Below are 12,516 nucleotides of genomic sequence, written 5' to 3'. Positions count from 1 at the left end.
TTATTATTTGAAACAAAAATATACAAAATAATATAAATAAGATCAAGGTAGGTAGTAAAGACATGTTTTCTTTTTTATATAGAAGGATGCGTCCTATATATATAATTCGGAAGTGAAGTATCTTAGATAGAGAATAGAGAGAGAGAATGTTGTAAGAAATCCAGGTAATAAACTAAGAATACGGATTTTATCAAAAACCTTTTATTATTTAAGTAAATATTGCGTGAGAGTAACCAACATCCATCCAACACACCCTCGAATCTATACAATAATACAAACTTGAGCATAGTGTACCTATAATATGATAGTACAGAAATAAATTGTACGGCAAATTATACAAATCATTTATTCCGCATTAAAGAAAAGATAAGAATAAAAACATGGCTTACACAATTAATGTCATTTAAAAAAAATGTACTAAAACAAGGGCATTTTCTCTATAAGTGTAAAGTAAGCAGTTACTTATATTAGGTATATAGGTTTGCCAACCGTACTCTAAAATAGTATTATACTCTAAATCATGTAGGTGTACTTCATGATCTATAGCACAAATAGAGTACCTACTCAATTATATTATACCATTTTTACTGTATCGGTACCGAAATGATTCTCTATTTTATAAGTCCGTACACTTTATTTATTTCCTCTTAAATCAGATATATTATATTTCGTCAAATAAAAGTTGACAACCCCTGGTACCTACCTAGATAGTAGGTATTTAAATAATTCGTTATTTTGTCAATTAACATGTATTGCATTTAATATTTTTAACGATTAAGTACTTGTTTACAATTTAATACAAACAACATTTTTATGATTCAAAAGCAAGACAAAAACCACGCCTTTTTATTAGTTCAAATCCTCGTTATTTTCGTTCGTGTTAAACTTCTTCTTACGATTGTGCAATATTCTTGAAAGTATATGTCTCAACTTCTGGTTTTCCTTCAACACGTTACTTAATTGTTGATTCTGAAAATAATGTTTAAGCTTAGTTTCCATGCAAGTAAAATTTAGAGGATGATGAATTTTTTGTTAACAGAATTCGTAGGTACTCAAATATAATTTTATGTGTACCCGTGGCAAGCACAAACGAAAATAATAGCGATGCTCTGAACTATACATATAAAATAAATTGTCCTGACTCACTGACTTATTTACTGACTCATAATCAGCCTAACTATACAAGTTAGAAACTTATTGAAATTTAGACAAGGGTGCCTTTTATGATTCAAGCATAAATCCCCCTGAGAAAGAATTTATAAGGAATCCACCCCTACGGGTGTAAAGTAGGTGATGAAAGTCAACTTTTATTTTTCCTAACTTTACGCGAGCGAACTCGCGCGGGTTTACTGGAACAAAATGTTTGTCTCGTGCTGGTATGGATCTCGGAACAAACTTAATCAATACATGGACTTCAACAAAACACTTTTGAATGTGTGTTGTTATCCAGCAATACGTGACACACAGTACCAATATAGTAGATTTACAATTTATCGTAATAATATTAACCTGTACCATGACGCTTCCCGTTGCGACGTGCATGCTTGTCGACACTGATAGAAGCTGTTGCTCTGCGATTGCCTTTTCATGTGACAGCTTTTGTATCATCTAAATAAAAATCAACATTTAAAATTTGTTTTACCAATGGGAGTAGCAAAAAATGTGCATAACCCAATGTTATTGTAGGTCGAGGGCGGTCTGAATCTCATTTAAATAATACACCTATGATGTGGCGCCAAACAACTTAATCAATTGCGCTATATCGATAACGTAGTGAACGGTTTTTAGGGTCTGCGCAAACGGGCCACCGACCACAGCCACTGGTGGCCAGCGACACCCACTTAACACGTTTTTCCATGTATTTTGTATAGACACACCGCACACGTGTAGCCGATGGCGGCCACTCGCTACAGGATACAAAAATATATTTTGTATAGACACACCGCACACGTGTAGCCGGTGGCGGCCACTCCGATACAGGATACAAAATATATGGAAAACCGTGTTAAGTGGGTGTCGCTGGCCACCCGTGGCTGTGGTCGGTGGCCCGTTTGCGCCGACCCTTAGGTCTGCTTGAAAAGAAGGGCAAAGCGCGATGGGGAAAAATGATCGCGGTTCAATCGTCCGATTGGTAAAACAAACGACTGAGAATCTGAGAGTACTCTGTACTGGGTGTACGGTATATTTACTCTACACTAAAGCCATCTGTGTTCAAGTTGTTCGACGGTGTAGGTACAGGTATCTAATACATACTGACCACTCTTAAATATTCTGCTTCTTTCTTTGCATTATCTTCATGTACCGACGGGCGATAATTGAAATCGCGTTCAACTTGGTGACTCCATAAATCTGCGAATATGTAAAATAGTCGGTTATCGGCTGTTGGAAAAAATAAAGTAACATTTTTAAAAACTATTTTTATTCTGTATTTCATTGATTTACACAAAGGTAAATTAGATACCTACATATTAGTTTTGGATATAGAACTTAGCCGATATATGTATGTACCTCTACATGACATGAATATTTGCTTTTTTTTTAGGGTGCCGCGCCCAAAGGTTAAAAACCGGTCAATCGCGAGTCGGACTCGCGCACGAAGGGTTCCGTACCATCAGATTATAAAAAATACAAAAAATAACACAGTCTGTCAGCTTTAGTGTTTTTATTTTAATTTTTACTTGTAAAATATTTTTAAACTAGCTGACCCGCGCAACTTCGCTTGCGTCACATAAGAGAAAATGGATCAGAATTTTCCCCGTTTTGTAACACTTTTTACTGTTACTCTGCTCCTATTGGTCGTAGCATGATGATATATAGCCTAAAGCCTTCCTCAATAAATGGGCTATCTAATACTGAAAGAATATTTCAAATCGGACCAGTAGTTCCTGAGATTAGCGCGTTCAAACAAACAAACAAACTCTTCAGCTTTATAATATTAGTATAGATTTTATTTAAAACACGTATTTAAATTTATTATATTATATTGTGTAACACATTATATTGATTTATTGATGACATGCTAAGTCCCCAACCCGCACAAACTCACATAAAATCACACTTTATTCCCATAAGGGTGGGCAGAAACCTAAGAACGTCACTTGGTACGATCCTTACAAACTTCCCTTGCCTCATTCACAACCATACGTCTTGTCATACAGGATGGACTTACGCACGTGGCTAACGTGCCCGCTAGCTCGTATCGCTTGCCACGCTGCCCCCGCCGCCGCGGCCGGCCCGTACCGTGCCGCAATACTAATATCGTGATATCTCCTAAACTATATGTCTACATAACACACTGTAAACTGCAAAAATAATCTAAATTAAATGCTCGTGATGATGAACTTACTTATTTTGATAAGGATATATGTATTATTGGTTATATCACCAGTTAAACATCACCCAACGAATTAAATGTTTTTTTAATACAGAAAAGTAGTTTTTGTGACTTAAATAAAAAAGCTGGATGAAGCTATGTCATCGCGGACTTTTTTGTAGAACTAATAAAGACCAATGTTTTTGCTATACATTGTTCTTACTTGTATCCAACGGTATAAGCGGCGCACGCACAAATGCAATCTTCAATTAGATTTTTTTTCTGACTTCTTGGACATAAATCGCTATAAATCAGCTAATATAGTTTCAATGTATTTCAATTATATATAAAAACCTGTCGGAGAAAATACTCTTTCTATTAGTGAAAACCGCATCAAAATCCGTTGCGTAGTTTTAAAGTTTTATGCATACGAAGGGACTACAGACAAAATGGGCGACTTTGTTTTATACTATGTAGTGATTATTGTATTTCTTGTTATAGCGGCAAGTAAAGAGTAAAAAAAAAATATTAAGGGGGTCCCAATACAATAAGCGTGTTTCTTTTGTATTTTTTTGGTACGGAACCCTTCGTGCAAGTACAAATCGTACTTGGCCGGTTTTTTATAGATATTGCTACGGCAATGGTCGTGTAGATTATGGCAACAGTGTAGATAGTAGCAATAATATTATAGATCGTAGTAAACTATGCTAATTAGATCAAGGTATAGTCGTATGGTCAACGTAGGTACTTAAGTACTACAATCAGCTAAACATCGCCTTGTCATAATTAATAATTCATTCATTTGTGTGTTTAAGTATTTATATTCATATACGTAAAGCAAAAGCCTTGGGCTCCCCTTTTTACGAAATTTGTGCGGACGCAGGAGTATGAAATTTGGCACACTTATATTTTATTTTAAGTATTATAAGTATAGATGTGTAGGAGGAGTGTAGAGCACTAATATTGTTTATAAATAATGCTTATGTATTTATATACTTTACAATAAATCAATAAATAAACATTAGACACACAATAACATTACGCATGGTAGTGTGTGTATACATAGAACACTGACATAGACATAGAGTACTGTTTTATATGTTTACTGTGGTCTTACTGAATGTCATACATTTTTAAATTAAATATTTTATAATCTTAATTCATTATAGTCGAATTTCGACTACTGGGAAGTCACTAGTTTGTGCAAAGAATAACTAACTCAAGAGGAAGGGGCATGTGGACGTGGCACTTTACGACACTAGAAACTTCGGAGTCCTGTCAAACATATAATAACAAGTTTTCGGTAAACAACATTTTTTCGTGTTTCAAAATTCGGTGCCCATACAAATTGGTATCGAATTCGATACAAACACTTTTTACAAGCTTTAGTACCTAGTAGACCTACACAGAATCGGGGAACTAGTTAACTTTTACTATTGTTAGAAATGCAAAAGTGGCAGCTACGAGGTTACCGCTGTAAGAACTTTATTAATTTATCTATTGTAGTAAGAAACGTTCAAACCGTGTCCAGTTTCCGTGGCGGCATCGGCGACAGCGATGGCTTGAGTACGGTGCAGGTCGTGGAAACTTTGACGCTTTGTACGTGTAAACCCTACGTGGGGCCCCGCGCTCACCCGCCCTTTAGGTGTCAGGTAGTCCATCAGCTTAACCTGTATGTGTAGTTTACTCTTAATATAACATATTGACGTAATACTTAATTTTATTGACCGCTGGTTAATGCAGTCCTTGTTGATAAGATATTAAAATCTCTAGATCTAATGAAAATTATCTTTTAGCAAGCATAGCCATTAGCCACCCATTAAAGATTAAGTCACTCATGTACATTTATAAAGTAGTATAATCTATACTAATATTATAAAACTGAAGAGTTTGTTCGTTTGTTTGTTTGAACGCGCTAATCTCAGGAACTACGGGTCCGATTTGAAAAATTATTTCAGTGTTAGATAGCTAATTTATCGAGGAAGGCTATAGGCTATATGTCATTACGCTACAACCATTACGAGCAGATTACCAGTAAAAAATGTTACAAAAATAGGGAAAATTATGACCCATTCTCTCCTATGTGACGCAAGCGAAGTTGCGCGGGTCAGCTAGTTATTTATACATATATAACAACATTATTATGATGCAAATATTACCTGATCTGATTGCGACAACGGGAAGACTTCTCGCCTGTAACCAAAACAGTGTTATTCGATAGGACTTGCATTATACATTTCTGTTAGCAAACGTAAGACGGTGTTAATAAATATGACAACTGTAACGGAATTTTCTACAGTCGTTGCTATCGAGTTATGAGAGTTAGACATCTAAAATGTACTGCAAATTTTGTTTTTACGGCTCCGGCTATAGGCGCTGATAAGTAGTTCGATTCTCTACTACAATCGACTATCGACAACCGGCTAGTCATCGAGAAATTTAGTATAAAAATCTGACCTGCCAGCATGTATCATTTAAATGTCAAACTTTCGATACTCGACAGCACCTACCGACTGAACAGAATAGCGCTACTGATTTTTATTTAATAAAAATGTCGATAGCTAGTTGCCAATAGTCGACAGTGGTAGAGATCACGCTATTGGACTTACTCATTAGTTACTCGTGCAGGTGTACCTCTGTTTGAGACGTCTTTGTCTGCGTTGTCCAGGCTAGATCCAGAGCTGTTTAAAGAATCCACGCTTCGCTCGTCTAAAATGTAATTAATTATAACAATTTATTTGATAAACCAGTTAATATTATTAAGTAGACGTTAGGGAGACTTACATTATACACTTGGGATTAGAACACGAGAACTCACGATTATCAGTCGGATACACCACAGAGGCAGTAGGTAGGTATGAAGTTTATTATCCTCTCAAATTATCTTAAAAGTATTACATAGAAATACCTTTTGTTACTGTAGTAAAATTTGTAAGAATAACATACCTCTAGTATATTGTTTGTCTTCACTACATCTGCGTTTAAAGCTGGTCGTGTTTTCTCGACAGCGACGTGAAAACTCTTCGGATGCGGTTATCGTTAAACGATTGTTGAGTTCAGCTATTGTAGCTTCTAGGTCCGATATCTGTCCCTGCAGATTAAAGCATTATACCTACAATAACATACATACATATATCATACTCACTTACTCACACCTATTTCCAATGAAATAGCAATTCAATGCAGTGATTTAAAATAAAATGTATTGAGTATATAAATTAATACTGAACTAAGTTAAGGGATTTCCCCCTACCTAATGTACGGCGTGCATATACGCATCTCTTCACATACACGGTTCGGGAATTCCCCTGTATTGCATATTCTGACGCGGGATTTGACTGGGTGCATGACAAAACTAAGAGGTTAGGCTGCGAAGACAGAAAAAGGCTTCGAAAAGACTGAATCGAAATTTGTTTAACAGTAATTTAGATTTAATATTAAGTAAAATAAATATAACTTACTAAATATTATGACAAAAATTAAACTAACTAGGTAGGACAGTTCCTTTTGTATTTCATAAAAGTGAAACAGAATTATTGTTATTGAGTACAAACTGTAGAATCAGATAATAAATCGACATAATAGGCCGTCGAATCCAGCTTACCTTAAGAACGTCCTTGCCCTTCCTCAATTCTTCTACGTCCGCTTTGTACATTTCAGAATCATTCAGTAACTTTGTGTACACGTCTGTCAATGTTTCGAGCTGCTGTTTTACTTTGCGCAGTGCTTTCTCATCTTCAGTTTTTTGTTTATCCAACCTGTAATGTCGTTATGTTTTCATGTGATAAAAGTAAAGCCAAAACATATACAATGGCGTGTTTTATTCAAATCTTTTTTGACTCCAAAATAGGATATTCATTCTCATAAGAGAAGAATTGTAGTGTTATGGCTGCTTTTTAAGCCGAATTAGCTGTACACTGTTTCTATAACGCCAAAACCTGTATAATTTGCGCCCATTTTGCACTTGGAAGGCGCTTATACAGCCTTGAACAGCTTAAATAATAAAAAGGAACCTATATACAGCTAGTTTACAGATTGTAACGACGTAGTACGTAAGAACATATACATAAGTGGTTATACCTATATAATACACGATATTATTAGTTAGGTTCAGTGATAACCGTACAGCACTTCGTGGCAGTTCGCTGCACCAGTGCCGTTAAGAAAGAGCCGCCACTGATAGGAAACCACACCCGAAAGATTAAACATTATCGTGAGATAATGTTCTAAAGAATAGGTAGTTATATGAAAGTTTTCTTGTCATAAAATCGTTTATAATGCGTGGATTAAGAGCTATATCAACCCCATTAATGTTATTCCTAAGTATAGACTTGTTTCGTCTAGTGGGTGTAGGCAAACCGGAACCAATGCATCTGGCTTAGCACACATTTCGATTTAATGTGTGCAATCGAAAGAATCTCAGTTCATTGAAGATAGAATATGCGCTTAGTTCAAAAGTAAATACCTACCTTATTATGATACTAGTCTGTATTTCTGCCGTTTTTATATGGGAATTTATATTTGCTCCTAAGTTCGAACATTCTTTACTTTTGTCATCAAGTTGAACTTTTAGTTCCTCATTATACATTTTTAACGTTTTCACCTCAGCGCTCAAGTTCTCTATCACTGTACTATTATTTTTTACAGATTCTCGTAGAACTAAGATATCGGATGTCATTTTATCTAGATCTGTATTGTTCTTCTTAATAGTTTCATCAGATTTCATCAACAGTTCTGCGTATGATTGTTTTTCTTTAATAATTATATCATTGACAGATTTCAAGTTCAATATTTCTTCTTGTAACCTACTCACGGTTTCTTTTACTTCTGCCATCTCAGCTAATTGTTTTTCTAAATTTTCTATAGTTTCTGCCCGGTCTACAATAGTAGCTTTTAGGTTGTTTATTTCAGAAGTGAAAACATTAATTGTGTTCTGCTTTTCGTTACTTAATGCATCCGTAGTTCGTACATATTCATCAAATTTTATTTTAAGATTGGTGCAGAGATCGAATAAATAGTTAACATTTCTTTTTAATGGCAAATTATAATCGACATCATCAGACTTTACTACATTGAGTTCAATGAGCTTTTGATAACCTTTAATTAAAGTATCTTTTAGTTCTTTTTCTTTATGAACTAGCGTGAAGAAGTTAGCCATAATTTCTGTATTTTCTTTAAGAGATTTAAGAACGTTACATTCTTTTTCTTTAGCATTATATTCTATGTTCGTACGCATTAATTCGTCCTTAATAGAACTTAGCTTGGTCCATAACTCTTTGTTTTCTGACTTGACTTGAGATAATTCGTCATTTAGTTTTTTATTCTCGTCGAGAAAAGATTGCGAATTATAATCCTTATTTTTGAAGTCTTTCAATTCATTTTCTAGTTCTTTTATGTATTCAGTTAAATTATTTTCATCATCGTACGATCTTTTTTCTACTTCATTCTTCTCCTTACGTAAAGAGTCAATCTCATTATTTTTTTGTGCAATGTTTTCATTCAAGATTTCGATTTCTTGTAGTAGTTCTTCGATTCGATTCTTCGATTTCTTGCCTTGTTTTGTTAAATCGGGTTCACTCTTATACTCGCTTTCTGGTATATTATTAGTGTCCTCACGTTCAGTTTGATTGCTTAATTGACAACCTGATTCATCCTCAGATATTTTTTCTTCTGAGTCATTATTTTCCATGTTATGGGGGTCTTCTTTTGAATAACTTTTCTGTGCATCGTCACCTGCCGTAACTATTTGTTCATCTTCACTATGTTTCGTTAGATCCGTTTCAGACACGGAAAAGTCTATCTCTTGCGGTGAGTTGTTTGATTCACTTATTTCATCAGATGAGTTCTTAAGGCTTTCACTGTCTGTTGAAATATTCGTAGAATTCGCGTCTTCATGACATGGTTCCCCTAAAAATAGAGCAGGTACATGTGAGACAAGTAACATACGAATCTGTCGCCATTTTCATCATTGACTTGCATGCAAGCAGCCAGCAGGCGCCAATCTAGCGACGTAATGTCCACTTCCTTCGAACCGATATTCGGCTACGGCAGCAAGTTGAATAAAACTGGTTAGCCCTGCAGGGCTTTATTTATAATGTCCATGTGTACGAATGACACAGGCACACTCGCATAGCATGGTAGAACTGACAATTATCTAACACGATCCGTGGAGGGGTCAGGCTCAGGACCGACCGGCGACCAGACCGAGTCTTGCTGCAACATTATTTTTATTTATTTATTTATTTCAGGCAACTGAGGCCCATAGAAAATAGGTACGATAAACAAATTACAGCTTAGACATCTGCAGTTAACTATAAATACTTACCTGTGTTTACAGATAGGTTGATATTATTTTCCTCGGATTTATTTATTTCAGGGTCTGTGTTATTCTCTTCCTGAGTTTGAGAGTCCACCTATAACAAGTTTTGGTCCAAGTTGCAATAATTCGACAAATCGTTTTAAATTACTTTAAAAAGCTTTAAAAGTTATCTATTTTTAAAATGTACTTACACCAGTTTTAGATTTGTTTGGTGACGATTTTCCATTTTCGTCGTCCGCCATTAGTCTAGGTAATAAATATGTATAACTGTTAATCCATTTATAATGTAGGTACGTACTTATTATTGTATCTATCATAATATTTATAACAACAGTAATTTTATAAAAACGAAAGACTTTCGGTTACCGCTTCGGGCGAAGGGGCAAGTATTTTCAATTAGAATATTTTAATTTATAGTTGTAGTCTGGAATTAAGTAAGTAACGTAACCGGTATATGCAAATGGCAACAATATAAAATAAAACCATTTATTAATTTAGGTAAACGTTCACACATAAATTATAGTCTTTACAATTACTGAATTTACCACTAGCTCGGCAAGGGGTAGAGACTTATAAGAAGATCTAGCAAGACACTCACGGCCACTCTTTTCAGTAGTCAAAGATTTACAATGTGGTTGATAAAATATGTAATTATAATTGATCATGAGAGAAGCTGCCAACAATCAGCGACGTAGACTAAACGTCATGTGATAATAAGCATATTTGCAGCGAGAAATATAACAATACTAGCTGACCCGCGCAACTTCGCTTGCGTCACATAAGAGAGAATGAGTAAAAATTTTCCCCGTTTTGTAACATTTTTTGCTGCTGCTCTGCTCCTATTGGTCGTAGCGTGATGATATATATAGCCTATAACCGTCCTCGGTAAATGGGCTATCTAACAGTGAAAGAATTTTTCAAATCGGACCAGTAGTTCCTGAGATTAGCGCGTTCAAACAAACAAACAAACAAACAAACAAACGAACAAACAAACTCTTCAGCTTTATAATATTAGTATAGATAAGTAGGTACATGTATATGGGCCATGGGGTTATGCGGCCGTATTCCATGTGTATCGGACTACCTCTTTAGGTTTATCAGGTACTACACCGTTTCTGCACGTTACTAGACTCTGTGCCATTATTGACAAATAGGTACCCACTCAAATGTAAATTAGAAAAGACTAATAACACTTTGCCCGGCCCGGAGGACAACCCCACATGAGTAACAGTCAGCAAAGCAATCTTTAAATTCAAAAACCATACAAATATTTTTATCTAGGGCATAATAAAATGAGACATCAAAATTTCAGAGGCATACCGAAGCACTAACTCTCAACAACATGGTCTTGCTAATTTCGCTAAAATAGGTTTGTCCGATAGACCAATATTTCTTCATGCAGGAATGGATTATTATACTTTTAACTGCGTCGGGGCGACGGTTAAGATCACTTACTGGCACTTTGAATTTTCTATAAATTTTACTTTTCTCGGCCGAAGCACCGTTTCCTGATGGTATGCAAACGTGTTGTTTTTCGAGATACACTGCTAAAAGAGCTTTACGCGTATTATTTGCTTTATGTGCATTACTGTAAAATCAACATGGAATACTTTGTTCTATGTATGATCAGGACCGAAAATATTACACCGCCTACTTTGAAAGCGTTAAACGTTTTGATGTCAATTACATACAGATAGGGGAAATTACCTACGTGAAAGGACATAGCAATTTATCTAATATATTATCATGTTTCGATAATATTATAATGGTTTGCTAGATTAGCCAAGAAATGGTATAGATAACGAGAGTGTTGCATGTTATCTAATTACCAACATACTTTTATTGTTTATGTCTACGATGCAGCGATGTTATCATAAGAACAAGATAAGTACCTAACTAAAGTCTAGAACTTGTCGAACCATTATTTACATCTATATACCTAAATAAATATAAACTGCAAAATGAGCGCCAAACTAGAGCACAGCTTGGCGAATTCGGCAATTTTTGTGTCATATTTTATTTAAGTCAAGGGTAAAAATTATTGCGGAGAAAAAACTAAAAATTGCGTCGAAACTACTTTTGAAAAACCATTTTACGAGTGGAGTCGCGTCGTCGATCAGCAAGTATTTAATATAAAGAAATCGGCGTGTACGTGTAGCGTGTAAGTTTGTATTCGTACATTAATGAAAAATGTATCACAAATAATGTCAAATAAAAATATTATGACTCACAAAATATTTTTGAAACGTGGGACTCGTACACGGTAAATGCACTGTTATACTAAAATAATAATTATAAAACATACATTTTATAAGCCCGCTGACGGCTGATCTATAGGTCCTCTTCCTGTTTCTTATCGAGTAGTGTTACCATAACGGGAAATGGTCAGTGGATAAGTAGGTAATGTAATTCCCAATTTATCACCCAACTCAGTTATCTCTGTTTGAGTAGGTAGGTAGGTACTCATTCAATTATAATCCCATACGGTCATTTGATTTTAAACTTAGCAGAGCTTGTACTATGGTAACCAAATATCTGACAATCATTCTTACTACGTCTTTATAGATATAATATGTATTTATAAACTAGCTGACCCGCGCAACTTCGCTTGCGTCACATAAGAGAGAGAATGGGTCATAATTTTCCCCGTTTTTGTAACATTTTTCACTGGTACTCTGCTCCTATTAGTCGTAGCGTGATTATATATAGCCTATAGCCTTCCTCGATAAATGGGCTATCTAACACTGAAAGAATTTTTCAAATCAGACCATTAATTCCCGAGATTAGCGCGTTCAAACAAACAAACAAACAAACTCTTCAGCTTTATAATATACTAGCTGACCCGCGCAACTTCGCTTGCGTCACATTAGAGAGAATGGGTGAA

At 35.3% G+C, this 12,516-nt stretch overlaps 1 protein-coding gene across 4 annotated transcripts; it reads right to left on the bottom strand.

The window, feature by feature from the left end:
* Window positions 1-7: 7 nt before the first annotated feature.
* Window positions 8-11,898, bottom strand: LOC142974305 (uncharacterized). 4 transcript variants are annotated; one of them, XM_076116552.1, is made up of 12 exons: window positions 11,088-11,301; window positions 9,824-9,878; window positions 9,639-9,726; window positions 7,783-9,220; window positions 6,918-7,071; window positions 6,260-6,404; window positions 5,923-6,022; window positions 5,473-5,506; window positions 4,836-4,983; window positions 2,258-2,349; window positions 1,516-1,608; window positions 8-969 (listed from the first exon to the last, which is right to left on the bottom strand). In XM_076116552.1, the coding sequence occupies exons 2-12, from the start codon at window positions 9,872-9,874 to the stop codon at window positions 850-852; spliced, it is 2,463 nt and encodes an 820-aa protein (XP_075972667.1). In that variant the 5' UTR covers window positions 9,875-9,878; window positions 11,088-11,301; the 3' UTR covers window positions 8-849. The 4 variants fall into 4 exon arrangements, with proteins under 4 accessions (XP_075972667.1, XP_075972665.1, XP_075972664.1 ...); XM_076116550.1 differs by lacking the exon at window positions 11,088-11,301 and adding an exon at window positions 11,864-11,898 and having other exon boundaries at window positions 9-969; window positions 1,510-1,608; XM_076116549.1 differs by having other exon boundaries at window positions 10-969; window positions 1,510-1,608.
* Window positions 11,899-12,516: the final 618 nt, after the last annotated feature.

This window comes from Anticarsia gemmatalis, chromosome 7 (assembly GCF_050436995.1).
Source record: "Anticarsia gemmatalis isolate Benzon Research Colony breed Stoneville strain chromosome 7, ilAntGemm2 primary, whole genome shotgun sequence".
NCBI classification, from domain to species: domain Eukaryota; kingdom Metazoa; phylum Arthropoda; class Insecta; order Lepidoptera; family Erebidae; genus Anticarsia; species Anticarsia gemmatalis.
Note: the sequence above shows the minus strand (reverse complement) of the source record. Positions and strands in the feature narration are given on the sequence as shown.